The following is an 18,935-nucleotide window of genomic DNA, read 5'->3' on the forward strand; positions in this document are numbered from 1 at the left end:
GGGAAGCTGTGTGGTGGCACTGGAACAAGGCAGTGTTTGAGATTTCCTACTGCTTCTTCCACCTCTGCCACTGAACCTTTTAACAGCTTTGGTCCAGTCCTTTAAGTCGTCAGCATCCTGATTTCCCTGTTGGTAAAGCCAAAAAACACCAATGGAGGAAGTGATGAGGGATGATGAGGGTGATGAGGGTGATGAGGGGTGATGAGGAGGCTTAATTGTCTGCTGCCAGTGTCCCTCAAGATGACTCAGTGAAAGATGCTGCAGTAGTCTCAAGCGTTGCTGTAGTAAAGGTGCATCCTGGCTTTTCACACTGAGCCAAAGATCATTTCAAAGATAAAGTCCTCAAAACCCTTAAAGGCATTTTGAAAAGCCAAAATAGAGTTAATTAGATTGCCTGGGAGGCCCATGAATTCAGGAGAAGAGTGGGGTTTAACAAGCCTTTCCTTCTCTGCTCAGACATCTCTCAGTGGCGTGTCCCGGTTCGCAGAGGTGAGCCTGGGAGCGTTCGTGCTGCCCCTCACTGATAACAGAGCACAGCAGGGCTTCAGGCAGCAGTGATATCACAGGGCAATGAATTCTGGGGTAGCTGCAGTTCACCTGGAAGGACTGTGCTGGAAAGGGAGAGCAGCTGTAAGAAAAGTTGCCCGAGTTTGTTGCCTGAGCAGTCGGCCACGTTGGGGTTCAGCAGCTTCTGGGGCTGGTCTGAGCAGCGAAGTCCTTGCATGCTGCAAGTCACATTGGGGTTCACAGCTGATTTCATTGCATTCATGTAGGTCTGTGAGTGGTTTGTGCACAGCTTTGTTAGGTAGTTTTAATGCTGGCTCAGCACACAGGTGTGAAGTTTTCTCTTGCAGTTTTGGGGGCATCCTTACAGTACACTGGCACTTCTAGAAGCATGAGCGAGAACTTCAAGCGTTAGAGGAAAGACTTCTTGGTTCTGTTTCCCAAGCACAATTAAAACCAAATTTGCTTTGCAGTCCCTAACCAAGTGAGTTTTTTCCCCATTACCTTGGTTTTGTTCTCTTCTAAAGAAGTGGCAGTGCTTGCTTACTGTATTGGAAGCGCCAGGGACAAGAGTGGTGGCCAATGAAGTGTTTGAGAGCTCTGCGGCTGAAGCATGTGGAAGGGGTGAGGCACGGCCTGGGCCAGCTGTCAATCCCTCCTCTGTGGTTTCTTTAGGGCACTTTCATGGAGTGTCAGCCTGAGAGCAGCATCTCCCACCGTTTCCACAAGAACTGTGCCTCCCAGGTCAACAACATGAGCTACTGCCCACACTGCGGGGAAGAGGCCTCCAAGGCAAAGGAGGTAACAATAGCGAAGGCAGACACGACCTCGACGGTGTCACTGACCTATGAGCAGCAGAAACCAGCAGCTGTGGAGGGAAGGGCCGACACCACGATGGGGAGGTGAGCTTGGGAGCACCAGACATCTCAGACCTCTTCACAGAATCGCAGTGTGGTGGAGCTGGAAGGGCCCTGCAGAGCTGCTCCAGCCCCTGCTCAAGCAGGTTCCCCTGGCTCAGGGGACACAGGAACGTGTCCAGGTGGGGTTGGAAACCTCCTGAGCAGGAGCCTCCACACCCTCCCTGGGCAGCCTGGGCCAGGGCTCCCTCAGCTCAACAGTGAAAAGAGTTTTTCCCTATGTTTAAAGGGAACTGTTTGTGTTCCAGCTTGTGCCCATCACCCCTTGACCTCTCACTGGACACTACAGAAAAATATGTCCCCCCATCCTCCTGACACCCACCCTTCAGGTACTTCTGAGTGTTGATGAGGACCACCCTCAGCCCTCTCTTCTCCAGGCTGAGCAGCCCCAGGTCCCACAGCCTTTCCTCACAAGGAAGATGCTCCAGTCCCCTCAGCATCTTGCTGGCCCTGCACTGGCCTCTCTCCAGCAGTTCCCTGTCCCTTTGGAGCTGGGGAGCCCAGCACTGGCCCCAGGACTCCAGATGAGGCCTCAGCAGGGCATTTGAAGGCTTGTGCTCCTCCTGATGGAGCAAAGTGCTTTCTGGTCCTGCTCTGAGGAGCCAAATTCAGCTGCAGGAATTGGCAAGTGTGTTTTGTGTTTTGCTGTATTGGAGAAGAGCAAAGCAGCCAGAGAGGGGTGAGCTGGGGCAGAAGCTATGAAGACAGGAGTTCAGGAGTTAAAACCATTCCTTCCTCTTATTGTTTGCAATAGAATAACAGTGGAATGAGTTGATGTTGCCAGGTTTGGTAAGTGACAGGGGAATTCATACAGTACCTGGCTGTGGCTCCTGACTGGCACCAATGGGTGCCAGTATAAAGGGAGGATGAAAACACAGAGGAAAACCAAAATCAAGCCATCAATGCACTGGGCAGTGCTCCAACTACTTGTCTGATCTGATCTGATCTGATGGCTCTTATGACTTGCCCCATCTTCCTGGGTACATCACAGTGGAACCACAGGGCAATGCAGCTCCCATTTGGGGCAAGTTCTTACCCAAAAGGCTGTAAAATGTGTTGGTTGGTGTTTTGATTTTACCTAAGCATATCTGCATTTAAAATCCATTTCCTATCCTTCTTTGGCATAAGATCTACACTGATGTGTGTTTTTAATGGTTGTGCTTTGGCTCTGTCTCATTTTTTCTCTTCAGTGGCTCTGGGATGCGGTTGTCAGAGGACGACAAGCCAGAAAGTTCAGCTGCTGAGGGCTTTGACATGGCTGGGTCTTCAGTTTTCTCAAAGCCTACTACTAGCCTGACCCAGGGACCAGTTAAAGAAACTCTGGAAAGTGCCCTGCTTGCCCTGCACTCTGAAAAGTAAGAAAACAAGTGATGGGTGTCTGCACTTCCCAGCAAAACTGCTTAACCTGGAGAAACCCAGGCTTTAGCTTCCCTGGATTTTGGGCCCACTCAGACCTTTCTTTTGTTCAGTCATTTGTCACCCCCCAACAGATTACTGATCCAAGAGAACAGTTACAGCTCTGGGTGTCTCATTTGTCTGGAGGGCTTTGTTTTCCCCTGGCCCTCCAGCCACAGCTGTAACTACACAGGGATTTGTGGATGAGCAGCACTGAGCAGATACAGCCCTTGGTAGGACAAGGCTGTCTGTGGTTGGAGCTGGAACTTTTGACCTCCTTCTGGAGACTTGTTCTTATGTTTCCCTGGCACTCTGAAGCTGTACCACAGGAACAGACCCTGTTGTGCACATGGGGTAGCAGTGGGCTGGGGTGAAATAGTGGGAGTGACCTTCAGTAGTATTAATGCTGCCTCTTTTCCCCACTCCTGCAGACCCAAGAAGTTACGGTTCCATCCAAAGCAGTTGTACTTCTCTGCAAGGCAAGGAGAGCTGCAAAAGGTCCTGCTTATGTTGGGTAGGTGGCTCCTTCCCAGGACACTGTGTGGCTGGCAGTACTCCCAGCCCCTGCCAGGCAGCTGCCAGAGTCCAGCTCCCAGCGTGGCAGCACCTCACACTCCCCACTGCCCCTCGTGAGTGGAGCTGGAGGAGAAAGCCACTTTGCAAGTGATGTGTCATTGGAAATGGCTTCATCTTTCTGTGAAATGTGCACCTGCCCCCAACTTGTTTCTGCATCACATGACCTACATGTGGTTTTTCTAGCCAACAGAACTTTCCATGCAATGGGATACCAAGGTACCTGCATCCAATAGAAGGGTAGAGAGATGGGAGTCAAGCTGGGACCCATCAGTAGGAGAGCAGAGAGCAAGAGCCCTTCAATACTCAGGGTTTGTTTGGGGGGCACAGAGTTGTCAGTCACCAGATGACTTTGAGCTGCTGAGCTTGTTTTTATCAGCAGGTGCTCCTGAGGAATCTCCCCTTCAAAGGACACGGCGTTTCCTTGGGATCATTTCCTTTCCACTCCAGTACTTTGCAGTACACTTTTGGATGCTTTCTGTTCTTCTTTTTCCTTCTAGCAAGTGCTAGCTTCATTGTTCATGTCTCCAATAGCACAAAAATGTCATTCATTGGTATTTAACTACGACCTCATCATATGCAACGTGTTCTCATGCCCAGACATCTTTGTCTGGCTCTCATCAGCACCTCTCAGTCTTTGCACAGCTGTGAGAATCTCTGGCCAGATCCTGAGCTCCTGATAGTTGGAGAAGCTCCATCCAATTTGTAGCCCTGTGTTTTCAGGGATGCAAGGAGGATTGCTAACATTGATTGCAGTTAATAGTGGTGAGACAAAGAGGCCAGGTAGCACTGACTCTGTTGTTTCCCACTGCTCTGTTGCTTTAAATGAAGCAGCACTGGGGTTTTTTTAACCCATGTCTAGTGTTTGTTGGTTTTGCTGCACTGAGAGATGGTGAGTTGTGAATCTGAGGGAGATGGCCTATGTAGAAGTTGTAATGCCTTAAGGGTATTAAATTCCATGGTGCTTCTGAAGCTCTTGGTTTGAGGGCTGTTGGGAGCACCCCACCAGCTTTCTGCTTTGAATGCCTAGTGAGTCATGAGAAGGGTTGAGGATGGGCTGGGAACTCATCCTTTTAAAGCCTCTAGTTGAGACCTGGTTCTCCTGTTACACCTTTCTCTAATCTCTGAATTGTGGTTGAAAGCATCTCTGCTCTGTTTTTCAGTGGATGGAATTGACCCTAATTTTAAAATGGAGCATCAGAGTAAGAGAACCCCTCTCCATGCTGCTGCCGAGTCTGGCCACGTGGACATCTGCCACATGCTGATTCAGGTCTGTCTCCACTTCTCTTCTTCTGTACAAGCAATTTGCTGTGGTTTTTGGTCCCCTGCCCCAGATGGCTAAAGCACACTTGGAAGTCAGCACTGAAACTTGCCCAGGAAAGCTGTTAATCTTTCCTGCCACTTCCTTCAAGCCTGAGACTGTTGCATCCCAACGAGTGGAAAATCAGGTAGGGTAGGTAAGAGGCCTGTGTGGATGAACAGGGGGCTTCTGAAAGTGGAGGAAGGAAGTCTACAGAACATGGAAAAAGAGATTGGTCACTTGGGAAGAGTGTAGGAGTATCATCAGAACATGCAGGGATGAAACAAGGAACACTAAGGTTGTCTTGGGATTGAATCTGGCAAAGAATGTAAAGGAAAACAAGAAAGGCTTCTTCAGGTACCTCTGCAGCAAAAGGAAGGCCAGGGAGAAGGTGAGCCTGCTGCTGAACAAGGAGTGTCTGGGTGACACAGCTACTGAATGCCTTCTTTGCTTCAGTCTCTGCTGCAAAGGCTGGTGCTTGGGAAGCCCAGTCCCTGCAGGACAGAGAGAAAATGTGGAGAGTGAGGAGCTTCCCTTGGTTGAGGATTAGGTTAGGGATCTACTAGCCAAGCTGGATACCCATAAATCCATGGCTCCTCGTGGGATGCTGCTGATGTTACTGCTGAGCTGCTCTCTCATTGTTTTTGAATGATTGTGGGGCACAGGTGAGGTACCTGAGGACTGGAGAATGGCCAGTGTCACTCCAGTCTTCACAAAGGGCAAGAAGGATGACCCAGGAAACTACAGACAGGTCAGCCTCACCCCCATCCCTGCAAGATGAGGGAACAACTCATCCTCTGACTGCCTGGGTTGATCACAGATGAGGGGAGAGCAGTGGATATGATCTCCCTCGACTGCAGCAAGGCTTTTGACACTGTCTCCCATCACACAGAAAGCTCAGGCAGTGTGGCTGGGATGAGTGGAGGTGAGGTGGATGGAGAGCTGCTGAATGACAGAGCCCAGAGGGTGGGGATCAATGGGCTGAGTTGAGTTGGCTTGTGGCCAGTGGAGTTCCACAGGGATGGGTTCTGGGGCCAATCTTGTTCAACATCTTCATGAAGTTCCCTGATAGTACAAAACTGGGAGCACTGGCTGATTCCCCAGAGGCTGAGCTGCCAGTCAGTGAGATCTGGACAGGCTGAGAGTTGGGCACAGAGGAACCTCATGAGGTTCAACAAAGACAAGGGCAGAACCTTGAGGAGGTTGTGCTGCCCCTCTGCTCTGCCCTGCTGAGGCCTCATCTGGAGTCCTGGGGCCAGTGCTGGGCTCCCCAGCTCCAGAGGGACAGGCAAGTGCTGGAGAGAGGCCAGTGCAGGGCCAGCAAGATGCTGAGGGGACTGGAGCATCTTCCTTGTGAGGAAAGGCTGTGGGACCTGGGGCTGCTCAGCCTGGAGGAGACTGAGGGGAAACCTCATCAACACTTAGAAATACCTGAAGGGTGGGTGTCAGGAGGATGGGGGGACATATTTTTCTGTAGTGTCCATTGAGAGGTCAAGGGGTGATGGGCACAAGCTGGAACACAAACAGTTCCCCTTGAACAGAAGTAGAAACTCCTTTGGTGCTGAGGTGAGGGAGCCCTGGCCCAGGCTGCCCAGGGAGGGTGTGGAGGCTCCTGCTCAGGAGGTTTCCAACCCCACCTGGACACGTTCCTGTGCCCCCTGAGCCAGGGGAACCTGCTGTAGCAGGGGCTGGGGCTGCAGCAGCTCTGCAGGGCCCTTCCAGCCCCACCATGCTGGGATTCCATGAAACATCCACCCCTCTGTGGGTTTGCTAAGGGGGGAATTCTGGAGAGCAACCTGAACCTTGGAGGACAAGACTGAAGCTCTTTCTAGGCTGTTCTCCCAGTGAGCTTCACTGTCTGGGCAGTGAGCACGTGGAGCTTCAGTGTAAGGCAGAGTGAAGCACGTGGGAAGCTGCCTCAGCACACCCCACAGAGCAGTGCCCTCCCACATGTGTCAGCACAGGCTGAGTCCTGGCAGGGCACTGCTGATCCCAACATGCTGCCAGCTTGCTCTCTATAGTGTAGGCAGGCTCTGGAGCCTGGAAGCCTGCCTTCCCTTCTGTCAACAGCTGAGTAAGTCCAGGGTTTTCCTCTATGGTGTAAATGTCCTGCATGTGAGAAGGAGAGAGGGAAAGTGCAAGTTTGGCTTGTTGCCAAAGGTTTGGATTCAAACTGAGGGAAGATGGTCAAAGACATGAGGCTGCTTCTGTTGAACCCAAAGGGGTGTGAAGCAAAAACAATTTAGAAAGTGAAGAGCCTTTTTTGTCCTGGCATACACTGTGTGGAGAGACTGGAAGTCATTTGCTTTACCCTGTGTGACTGGAAAAGGGCTTTGAGGAAGCAGCTGTGCCATGGCACTGAAACTGAACCTGCTGGGGTGTTGCATCTGGGGTCTGAGGCTTCCACAGTGCTGTTAGAGGATGCAGCCCTGGGCCTGCCCTGCTGCTCTCACTCACATTGCTGCACGTGGAGACAACACAATGACATTTATGAGTAAAAGCAGCAAAAATTGCAAGAGACCACAAACAATTTGAATACTCAGTGAAGTTGGTTTGTATCCAAAATCCTTGTCTTGTCTCCTCCCTGATGTCTGGCTGCTGCAAGGCTGGGGGTGTCCACACCTTGTTAAACTTGAGATGCCACTTGTATGGTCTGGTTTAAGTAGCTCTGGCTATTTAAAAGGAATTAAAAGACCTAGGATTGTGTGGGAGGCAGCAGCAGGAACAGCTCCATGTGCTGGGTGAAGCTGTGGCAGCTGTGTGCTGGCCTGTGCCTCATGCACCCAGCTGTGCTGCACCTGCAGAGCTCTGCTGTGCCTGGGATCTTCTGCTCTGAAGTCTTGGGTTACTGAGCCAAAGAGTTGAAGCAGGGGAGAGACACAACACAGTGGTGTTTTGGGAAGGAGTGAGATTTTTAGCCTGGAGAAAAGGCTCAGGGGAGACCTTCTCACTCTCTACAACCACCTGAAAGGAAGCTGCAGCCAGGTGGGGGTGGGTCTGTTCTCCCCATAACAAGCAACAGAACAAGAGGAAACAGCCTCAGGTTGCATCAGGGGAGGTTCAGGCTGAGTGTGAGGAGGAATTGCTTTGCTGCCAGGGCTGTCAGGCATTGGAAGGGGCTGCCCAGGGAGCTGCTGGAGTCACTGTCCCTGGAGGGGTTTCAGAGCTGGGTGGGTGCTGCACTGAGGGCAATGGGCTGGTGGGTGATGGGGCTGGGACAGAGGCTGCACTCCATGGGCTCAAAGGGCTCTGCCAGCTAGAATGAGTGTTTCTATGATTTTGGTCCAGGGTGCTGCATTTTAAACTGAACCTCAGCTCAGAGACCTCTGGTGAAACATTCCTGTGGGCTTCAGCAGGAGCAGCCAGTCTCTAGGATGGGTTTTTCCAGCTGCTACCCCTGTTGCAGTCAGCACGTTGCTCCTGCCACGTGTGACACTGGGAAGAGCTGCTTTGGTCAGAAGTGATAGAGCAGGGAACACAAAGCTGCTGCTGCAAGGAGGGGGAGGATTCTTCCAAACTGTTGCACCAACACTATCTAGAAGGTAGCAGCAACATGCATTAGTATCAAGAGTAGCTGTTGGGTTCTCTGTGCCCTGGTTGGTGGCCTTAGAGGCAGGAGCAGGGGCAGGCAGTGTGTGCTGCTTTCCAGAGCAGCTGAAGCTGGATTGCCTTCTTTCCTGCCTTTTGTTTTGTGGTGCTTTTTTTTCTTTCCCTGCTTCATATGACTTAAATTTCAGAACAAAAAGCTGCTGTTGGTTCTGTGCTGGTTAGCAGAAGGAGGATGTGGGAGTGATGATGATAACTGTCCTTGTATCTGCCTTGGCCTCTCATCAGGCTGGTGCTAATATAGACACCTGCTCTGAAGACCAGAGGACCCCACTGATGGAAGCAGCAGAAAACAACCATCTGGAAACTGTGAAATACCTTATCAAGGCTGGAGCACTAGTAGATCCCAAGGTAGCAATTTATTCCTTGTCTTTTTCTCCTGAAGAAATCTCTGTCCACTGTTTATTCCCTGACAGCTTTTGGGGGGAAGCGCTTGGGCAGAGCGAAACTGGAGCTGCTTGGCTTGGGCAGCAGGACTTGGCAAGGCTGTGGGTGTCAGTAATACCAGTGTCATGGTGCCTGTGAGCAGTTGAGGGCAATTACTGCCATTTGCTACATTAGCTTGTGGCAGCAAATCTAGGGGCTGTGTGATGTCATGTGGGGCCACTAAGTATTAGTGGCACAGAGGCACTGAAGTGAGTTTGGAGTTTGGTTTCAGTTTCCTTCTCTATAGATGATAATAACGAGAATTTTGGGGTGACATTTGAAAATGGGCTGATAATGAGGTGCTTGTCAAGCCAGCAAAAATGACAGAGGAAGCTTTGCTTTCCAAAGGACTGATGTGTGGTTGCTTGCAGTCACGCTGCAGTGGCGAAATTGGGCCCCATCTTTAAACTCTACCCTTTAATTTAAACAAGTACAATAAGGTGCAGCTGTCTGATTGCCTTCAGCATGCTCTGGTTGCTTTGCAATCTTGGAAAAGATACAGATTGTTTGTTATTCCCATAAATCAGATGCTATTTGCAGCACAGGAACCCTCCCCATGTGAACTTCTTATTGTCACAACCTGCTGCTGCTGGCAGGCTCTTGCTGAGGAGTTCAGCAAGGGCTGGGATGCTCTTCTTAGGAAGGAGCTGGCAAGGCCAGGAGGATGGCACAAGATCTCCAGTGCTGCCCACCTCAAACCTTAAACAAATCCTTGAGAGCCTGGGTGTGAGCTGGGAAGGGGGAAAGGATGGAACAGGCTGGTGTGGATGTGCTGGTCTCTGTCCCAAGTGTCTTGGAGCAATGCAGACATCTCTCGCCTGATCCATACCTGTGGCAGAAGAGCAGAGGGAGGGGTTTTGGCTTTTAAAGGTAAAGGGAAGGAGAAAAAAATCCTGAGCTTGCAAAAGCAAATTAGGAGCCTGAGATCATGTCTGAAGTCTAGACTGGTTAATTATGTTAATGAGTTTCTTGCACCAGATTAGTCATCCCTTGGGAAGCAGCAGAGCTGCAGTTTGGAGCCGTGGGGCTGGGAAGCCCAGTGGTACCTGCTGGGTCTGTGCCCAGAAAACCTGCCCTATTCAGGAGTGCCAGAGCCTTCTGGGGTGTACAAACCCTTCTTGACCCCAAGGAGCCCACCCAGTGTAATCCCTGCCCTGAGACATCCCACCCTTGCTCGGATGCTTGCTCCCTAGCCCTGCACTGTGTTCTCTGCCCTGTGCAAAAGCTCCACTGCTGCTGCAGGGGCTTGGCTGGAAAGAGTCATTTTGGTGTCAGTCTTTCATTTCCTCTTCCTTATTTCCTGATCTCTGGGTCTTGCCATGTGCTGAGCTCTTGGGATATAAACACCTGATAAAAATCAGGCTCCCTCTGCTGAGATCTTTGGTGTGAGTGTGGGAGTGTCTCTGCCATGACTCACAGCCTGTCCATCCCCACCAGACCCTGTGTTCCCAGCTCCCAAAGGCATTTTGCCTTTCAACCTTCGTGGCTGTTCTTTCTCTCCTGTCTCAGCAGATGGCTGTGGCCATGCTGGGGACTTGGTCTCCTGGGAGGCTCCTAGTCCCTGGGCAGTACCTTTGCCCTGCTGCCAGGTGCTGGGATAAGGCCTTGTGTTCCTAAAACACAGCAGAAAAGCCTGTATAAAGGGAGCATTTGGGGTTGAGACAAGGCTGTTTGATGTGAAATGCAGTCTCTGCCTCTGTCAGGGATTTCTGCCTCCCCTTGGCTCTGTAGCACATGGAGAAGGGTTGGAGAGGGTCTGCTGGGAACCTTGTTCTGCCAGGGTTTGGGGTGATACCTTCCTGAGGCTTTGCACAGGTGTCTGTTGCTGTTAAGCCTCTGCACTCTCAGCCTCCTGCCCTTCATGGGTGACACCTCTGAGCTTTGTGTAAAGCTCGTGCTGCTCAGTGCTGCTGTTGGTTGCTGCTGCTCTCTCCTCTCCTGGCAGCAGGGCTGGGGGCTTTTGAAGCTCCATCTGTGAACTCCTCTGGTGTTCCCTGGTGCCATGCAGACATGGGAGGTGCTGGGAAGGGATGTCCCCTGAGTGCTTGTTCTGTGGTTGTGTCCAGGACGCAGAGGGCTCCACGTGTCTGCACTTGGCTGCCAAGAAGGGACACTACGACGTGGTTCAGTACCTCCTCTCCAATGGGAAGATGGATGTCAACTGCCAGGTGAGCCTTTCTGCCAGGGCCACAGCCTGCTTTTCTCAGGTCAGGGACCCAGTGTGCTGTCTGTGCAGTGCTTTCCCAAGTACAGTCTTGCTGCCGGGGGGCAGCTGAAGAACATGGTAGGGTGACAATGCCACGGGCATCCTGGTCTGCTGGAGAAAGCCATTCCCTCCACTGACCTCATGGACACTGTCCTTCTTTATGCCTTGATTTGCAGCTTCTCCTTAACCTTGGATTTGCTGGTGTCACTGTGTCCCTCCTAGCAGGGAGGGTGGTGGGATCATGGTCATGCTGTGGGATGGGTTGAGCTGTCACAGAGCTTATCCACTGCTGGGAGGTGAGGCAGCACCACATCGAGGCTCCTCATTCTGGGAGAAGGCCAGTTCAGGCTTCTCAGGGAGCTTTTGTAGCAGTTTTTACACAAGCTGGATGTTCATTTTGCCTTTTGGACAGTCAGCTGTGTTTGAATAACCTGGAAATCCATTGCCAGCTGCAAATAACCTGCAGCCTGGTGAGGCTTGTTGGGCTGGGCTCTGCAGGGCCTGGGGGATCTCTCCTTGCAGCAGCGTGGGCTGAAGCAGAATGATGAGATAGATGTGGGGAGGACAGAAGTCTGTGGCTCCCAGGCAAGGTGCATCCTGCAGGGGCTGCCAAGGGGCTTGGGAAGCCATCAGAAGTCTGTGTTTCCCAGTGTGTGTGTCTCACCCTTTCCTTTCTCTCCTCAGGATGATGGGGGCTGGACACCGATGATCTGGGCCACGGAGTACAAGCATATTGAGCTGGTGAAGCTGCTGCTTGCAAAGGGGTCAGACATCAATATCCGAGACAATGTAAGGTTCTTCCTGGCATCTGTTTCAGAAATGAACCACAATCTCTGTTTTAAGAGCCAGAGAAGCCCAAGGAGTCCCATTGTGTAGGCTGGTGCAGTGGTCCCTTGACACGGGGGATTTCAGGCAGCGAGTGAAGGGTGGTGGGAGAATTCTCCTCCGTGTTCTGGGGAGAAGGTTACAAGCTGGCAAGATTTCCTTCTCCTCAGCTCTTGTGACATAGCCATAAGGATGCTGTACCTGGGGGTGCAGGCTGTAGTCAGCTCTGTGCCTTGCTGCTTCTAACCCACGTGGATGCATCGTGCCACAACTTCATGACACTGCAGCCAGCAGATCTCCTTTGAGTCCTGATACACCAGGTCCACGTTGGTTACAGACCAGTGTGCACTGGACATGGGTTAGGGGCATCCTGGGTGCCTTTTGAGGGACATGGGCTTGTACTGATGTGTTCTGGCTTGAGTGGGCAGGCATTCTGCCAGCCAGTACTTTCCTAGGCATGTAGCCACCAATGTGGCCAGAGTGTGCCCAGGCTCGTGGCCCCATGGGCTAGAGCTGGCCCTTGTCCTGCCCTTCACCTCCACAAATCCACCTCAGGTGGGATGTGGTCTGCACTTGAGTTCCTGGGAGCTCTGTGGGCCCAGCAGTGTTGTTTCAGGCTGTGCCAGACACTCTCACGAGGATTTTCAAGTAAATGGAGAAGAAATAAGGAAGGTGCTGTCTCCTTTTTCCCATCATGCAGGTTTCTGTTCAGGAGACTTGTTTGATCAGCACTGCTCCTCTTCTTCTTCCATAAGGATATTGAAACCCCAGAAGTACCTGCAAGGCAAGCTTGGGGTGTGAACCAGGGTGCAAGGAGCTACTCCAGGCTCTGCCCTATGGATGTGAGATGGTTTGATAAATGAAGGGTAACAGGCTTCACTGCTTTCTGCACAGAGTTGTTCCAGTGAAGTACCTGCCCTGCCATCAGTTCACACTCTGGCATGCCTCATGGCAGGGTACTCCCTTGTCAGGGCTCCTAGTGCTTTATTTAATCCAAGGGCTGTAAGCAGATAGTTTAGAATTGTCTCCCTAAATGCCTCATTGTGTGGTTTGAGTGCCCACAGGGGTAAGTGTTGTCACATTTGTCTCATGGGGCTCAGGAAGGCTCCAGCTGTTCCTGAGGAGTCACCATCCCTTTCCTTGGCAGGAGCCTCTATTTCCCTGGCACCTTAGTTCCTGTGCAGGTCCAGATCTGTTTCTGAAAGCAGAAGCCAAGGGGAGAGAAGGAGCTTTTTGGGCTGTTGCATTGCTTCAGAGCCCTGGTGCTGACTGAACAAAACTGATTTGTCTCATCTGTCCCAGTAGCCTTGTGGCTACCAGTTACAGCATCACACAGTACATGATGCCAATCAAATTGGCTCAGTCAACAACTCACTTGAGAGAAAAATACCCTCTTAGCAGATGTATGTATCACATAGCTGCTGCTGTGCCTGCCTTTGATGTCTCCTGCTTGCAGTCAATGTCACTTGTGCTGGGAAACAGCATTCTGGGGGAGAAAGGCTTTGGGTTGTAATTGTGCTGCTGTTTGGCAGTAGCCAAAGCAAGATGGGTCTGGGTGCCTGCAGCCTGTCTGAGCAGCAGCATGTAGGGTGCAAGCCACAGGATTAAAGGGTTTTTTTTGATGAGGGGCTTTTCTTCAAGGTTTTACCATACTGGGAGGCAGAAGCTGCATTGAAAAAGGCCTCCCCACTCCCTGGTGTATGTCAGTAGCTTCCCCACTTAGGGAAGGCTTTTAAGGTGCAATGACTAAAGGATGTGCTTTGGTTTTGCTTCAAAAAGAAAAGGGAGGTGCTCAGGACAGTCATTGCTCTGCTGTAAGCAAAGCCTTTAGAGCCTGTAACTGGGGAGGGTTCCAAGTGTGCTGCAAATTGCACTGCAACAGAGAACAGAGTGAAACACCTCCAGCACAGACATGAGTGTTCAGCTGCTTCTAGTGCTGGTAGTGAGAGATGGGTACATCCAGTGTCTCAGAGATGGCTGAAGTCAGACTGATTGCTTTCCCTATGGCTAGTGGTTTGCTTTCTGGCACTTTCACACACCCTATAGCTTGTGCTCTTTTCTGCTCAGCAGCACTGGGAGCCAGGCTGCTTCTCCTGCCTGTCTAGGCTGGGGCAGCTCAGCCTCGAGCCTTTTCCAGCACGTTTGTTCACGTCTCTCACCTCTCCCGTGGATTACTGCAGATTGTTTTGTGGCTCAGATGAGTTGCCTGTGTGCAGCAGGGTGGCTGTGGGCAGAGCTCCCTTCTCCTCTGTACCCAGATTCCCCTCTCAGCCCAGCAGCCCCAGCCAGGAGAAGCAGTGGAGGGGAGGAGGCTGCAAGCCACATGTTGCACGCTGCAGGTGTAGAACTAAGGATGGTGAAGGCCCCAAGCAACAGGGTTTTAATGCACTAAACAGCCTCTACTCTGCTTCTTTCCCTGCAGGAGGAAAACATTTGTTTGCACTGGGCTGCTTTTTCTGGCTGTGTTGACATAGCAGAGATACTGCTGGCTGCTAAATGTGATTTACATGCAGTGAATATTCATGGGGACTCCCCCCTGCACATTGCAGCCAGAGAGAACCGCTACGAGTGTGTCGTGTAAGTACAGCTCCAGCCCCGCCACTTCCCTCGTAGCACCACTGAGTTGCATCCCCTGGTCACTCCTTTCCACCTGGCTGCTGCCTGGCAAGCTCTAAAATGCCTTTTGGCATTTAAGCACAAACCAAAACGGGGATGGGAGGCTTGTTTCTTCGTTGCCCCACTGCTAAGGGCCGTGGGGCTGACTCAGGGGTCGCTGCTGCCCACATCAGAAATCATGGAGTGGTCCTGGAGTCCTGGGTCTGAGGGGCTGTGCTCAGCCTGGGCTTCCCAGCAGAGAGGCCTCGAGCATCCTTAATGAAAGCTTTTTTGTTCCACAACTAGCATGGCATAATGTGGTCACAGGGCTTTTGCTTTGCTTCATCAGTGCTGTGAATAAAGTCCCGTGTGCACTCACCAAAAGCTGGTGAGTAGGAACAAGGGCTGAGCCCAACACCAGTTTCCTGTGGAACTCTTCCAGCCAGCTCTTCCCACCACACATCTTTCTCCACCAGAGAGAGTTTCAAGCCTGTGTGAAGTGAGGCTGGTTCCAGCCAGGTACCTGTCATGCCTGAAGCAGGGCCAGGGTTGCCCAGAGCTCTGGCGAGTGCCTTGAGCTCCGGTTTGTGGCTTCTGCCAGCACCTTCATGTAGAGGCATTCACTGAACCATGCTTAATAAAGAAAGCTCAGGTGATTGTTCACTCCCACAGACTCTTCCTTGTCCCTGAAGGGCTGGCTGGAGGGTGTGACTCAGCTCATTGTCCTCTCTGTGGTTTCTCAGGGGGATGCTGATCCTTTCTTGCCGTTTCACAGGCTCTTTCTTTCCCGTGGCTCGGATGTCACTTTAAAGAATAAGGAGGGTGAGACTCCACTGCAGTGTGCCAGCCTTAACTCTCAGGTCTGGGTGGCCCTACAGATGAACAAGACTCTCAAAGAATCATCTAATCATAAGCCTACCCAGATGGAGAAGGTCCTGAGCAGGTGAGAAGGTGGCTGTCCTGGCTTGTGGGTCATGGAATGGAGCCCTTGCACAGGAGAGGCTGAGGGCCTGGTTTAAGAAAGGACTGCACGTTCAGGCTTAGCTTTTGCAAGGGGTGTGAAGGTCAGTTTGAGCTTTGCAAGATCTAAGCACATGCTGATTCAGAAGTGGTTTGTCAGTTCTGTCCTCCAAATGGGGTTGTTCACAAAGAACAATCTGTAAGGCAGGCTGGGAAAAATGAACTGTGTTCCAGCCTTGGATTGCTCTCAGGCCTTGAATTGCTCAGTGATCAAAGACAGTAATTCTGCCCCAGGATGGCATTTGAATGGCCCCTTGTTCCAAGGAGCTTTTCTTCTGTGACCATTCTCTTTCTGCCCCTGACAGAGACATCGCCCGGGGTTACGAGCGGGTCCCCATTCCTTGTGTCAACTCAGTGGACAGTGAACCTTGTCCCAGCAACTACAAATACCTGTCCCAGAGCTGTGTCACCTCCCCAATGGACATTGACAGGAACATCACCCATTTACAGGTGAGGGGTGCTGTGTAGCCACATGGTTTTACTGTGCTGGGGGTGGATTCAGAGATGGTGCAGTGCACTGCACCTCACAACAAGTTTTGTGTTCCAGGTGGGGTTGGTTAGTCCTAATATTGCCATCAAATTCCAGCTCTAGGAGATGGATTCTGCTTGTCTTTGTTTCTGAGCCCTAAGCCAGCCTCTCCTGTTCAGCTGTGTGCTGTAGCATCAGCCATCTGGTGCTGGCTGGTGTGGCTTCCATTTATCCTCTTCCCCTGTTCTGTGTCTGGAGAGTCAGTGAGTTGTTGGGGCCCCTCCTCCTGCTGACTGCAGCATCTGGCCCAAGGTCTTCCTTGTGATACCAAAGTCCTCAAAGGCTGTGGGTTGTGAAAGCAGAGGTGAAGAAGTGTAGGGTGAGGCTGAGCCTTTCTGGGCACAGCTCTCAGGTGGCTGAAGGGAAGTTCCCATGCCCAAGGCCTGTGGGGCAGCAGCTGGGGGTGGGATTGACTGTGCTGGTTTGGGGAGTGCTGGGGCAGCACCAGTGTGGGAAGCAGCGAGCAGGAGGGGAAGCCTGAGACATCACATGGCATCAGCTCCCTGTGTGGTTCTTCCTTGGAGCTTTCCAGCTCCTCAAGCATGGAGTACAGCTCACAGGGCACAGAGGAGGGTTGGCACCAGGGGCACATCCTCTCCTGAGAAGTGCAGATGGCTCAGTCTGAGATCCTTTCCCTCAAGACCTTCACTGCACATAACTGATGGAGCAGCAGTGCCACTGCCCTGGTGAGGCTGTTACCTCCTGGCTGATGAGCTGCAGCAGGAGAAGGCAAACACTTGTGGTTTCCTCTCTGAGCCAGCCCCAGGAGTTGCTCTGTCAGTGACATGCCAGTGATGTGGAGTTAACCCCTTTGCTTCTCTTCCAGTACTGTGTGTGTATAGATGACTGCTCCTCCAGCAACTGCATGTGTGGGCAGCTCAGCATGCGCTGCTGGTACGACAAGGTGAGACACACACCCTCCTCGTGCCTTACACCGCTCCTTCAGTTCGGGCTTGAGAAAAGCACCTTCGAAACAGCTCCCTGCACACCAAGGCTCTCTTTGCTTTCAAATGCCTGAAGCTGTAGTCTCAGCTCTGAGGTGGATGTGGCAAGAACAACATGTGGACTCAGGGAAGCTTTTCTAGTGTTTATTTGTGTTACTGTGGTGCCAACCCAGCCGTTAATTCCACCCGTGTGCCAGGGAGCATTTAACAGCCCATGTGTGAAATCAGCTTCCACTTCCCACCAACACAAAGTGCCTCACACACAAACAAGGGGAGGGGAGCTCAGAGGCACTTTGCCTGCCTTTATTTATTGTGATCCTTCTGGATGAAGGCAGAGTAGAGATGTTTTAACTGCACCGTTGCCAGAAGCCCGGCTGGGGTTGGGTGAGTAGCCTTCAGTCCTCCAGGGAGGTTTGAGGTTAATGTTTGGACAGGTTCTGCTCTGCTCAGAGAAGTTCAGTGGATCTGCATGTTTCTCCCAGGGGGAGTATTGGCATCTTTCTTTGCTTTGTAGCCATTAGATTTACATGTTAATAAGTGATTCCATCCTTCAAGCCCTAAAAGCCACATTTATGTGTGACAAGCTGCGTCTGTCGCTCCCTGGATCCTGAATGGTTGGTAAATCATTGAGTTGGAGCTTTTAGGGGAGTGTTATATGGATGGATAACATAGTTCACAGAGCTTGGGTGTACTGGCCTCGTTCTCAGCAAGTTTAGGCTTGATTCCAGGGACAGACTAAGCATCAGCCTCTCCCCTCCAGCGCTGCAAAGTGATAACCATGGCAATGCACACTGGGGTGTTTTGCACAGCACTGTAAGATCTTTTTGTTGGTGCACAGGGTTGATGCCAAGCAGCAAAAATTTAGCTGGTGTCTTGCTGTTTGTCAGCTGTGGGTGGTAGTGGGGAGTGGTGGGGTGGAGCAAACCCACTGCAGGGGTTTGAAGCGGGGTCTGGGGAGGTCGAGGCACGGCTCTGCCTTGGGGTTCTCTGGCCTGTGTTTATACTTGAGGGGGTTTCTGCTCTTGGCCTGCCCCTGGTCTGGAGGAGGTGACAGGAATAGACACTAACCCAGTCTTGGCTGCCTCTCCTCTTCAGGATGGCCGACTCCTGCCTGAGTTTAACATGGTTGACCCTCCGCTGATCTTTGAGTGCAACCACGCGTGCTCGTGCTGGAGAACCTGCAGGAACCGCGTGGTGCAGAACGGGCTCAGGTGAGAGCAGGGGCCAAGCACAGCTCCTCCTGCCACAACCAACACCAGGCTCCTGAGCTCTCTCACTCTCTGGTCTCATCTCACCCATAAACCCACAAAACCCCAGGACTTCCCTGAGATGAGCCCCGAGGTGGAGCAGGTGCCACCGCACAGGGGTGGGATGTGGGGGGGCTCCTGGGTGCTGCTGGTTGGGATGAAGCAGCAGGGGTTGGGGAGCTCAGTTGACACCATCACATGGGAACTGGGGTGTTCTTTCATCAGCCTGACCATAAAACACACAAATGGCTTGTGGGTTTGCATGAAGAGCCTAAATGTAACTTCTCAGGTGGTGATGTGTGAAGAAAACAGCAAGAGACTGCAAAGCCTGAGTGCAGAAGGTGGTGTGAGTTAGCAGCCTGTGTGAGGAACATGGGCCAGCATGGCCAGACTTGGCTGCTTCAAATCACCAAGTTATTGGCATCACTCCCCCTGAATTGGACACCCAAATACCTGCTGGCCTCTGTGCTGCAGAGCAGGCCTTGAGGAGTTTGGTACCAGGCTAAAAATGTCAATGCTTTGGTTTGGATCTCTGCTGTGGAGATGTTCAAAGGAATCCCACAAGGGAAAAGAAAGGCTGTTGTTTAGTGGGGCTGCCAACAGGTTGGGTTTTACAGGCTTTGTAGTTTCAGTGACATTTTGCAATGTTAAAAATAAGTAAGGAGAAAGCTCACTGTGTCTCCACAGAACTTTCCCTCTCTCTGGTTTTCCCTGCCAAGCTCCAGAGCTCCAGTGTCTATGTGGGTGTTTATTCAGGAGCTGTACAGCTGAAGCTGTTGCTTTTGCTTTTTTGCCTCTGAAAGTGGGGAAGGGTTGGAAAGCCAACCCAGAGCCTGGGAGAGTGGCTG

General features: G+C 51.8%; 1 protein-coding gene across 12 annotated transcripts in view; it reads left to right on the forward strand.

Moving 5' to 3' along the window:
• The window catches only part of EHMT1 (euchromatic histone lysine methyltransferase 1), a 144,524-nt gene that overhangs the window by 96,318 nt on the left and 29,271 nt on the right, over positions 1-18,935 (forward strand). For all 12 annotated transcript variants that reach the window (XM_062011612.1, XM_062011609.1, XM_062011615.1 and 9 more), the window contains 12 exons: positions 1,180-1,406; positions 2,612-2,776; positions 3,248-3,330; positions 4,553-4,659; positions 8,524-8,646; positions 10,788-10,889; positions 11,612-11,716; positions 14,175-14,329; positions 15,123-15,290; positions 15,673-15,817; positions 16,723-16,800; positions 17,936-18,051. In XM_062011612.1, the coding sequence (XP_061867596.1) occupies positions 1,180-1,406; positions 2,612-2,776; positions 3,248-3,330; positions 4,553-4,659; positions 8,524-8,646; positions 10,788-10,889; positions 11,612-11,716; positions 14,175-14,329; positions 15,123-15,290; positions 15,673-15,817; positions 16,723-16,800; positions 17,936-18,051 (1,574 nt within the window). The remainder of the gene's footprint in view (positions 1-1,179; positions 1,407-2,611; positions 2,777-3,247; positions 3,331-4,552; positions 4,660-8,523; positions 8,647-10,787; positions 10,890-11,611; positions 11,717-14,174; positions 14,330-15,122; positions 15,291-15,672; positions 15,818-16,722; positions 16,801-17,935; positions 18,052-18,935) is intronic.

This window comes from Colius striatus, chromosome 19 (assembly GCF_028858725.1).
Source record: "Colius striatus isolate bColStr4 chromosome 19, bColStr4.1.hap1, whole genome shotgun sequence".
NCBI lineage: Eukaryota > Metazoa > Chordata > Aves > Coliiformes > Coliidae > Colius > Colius striatus.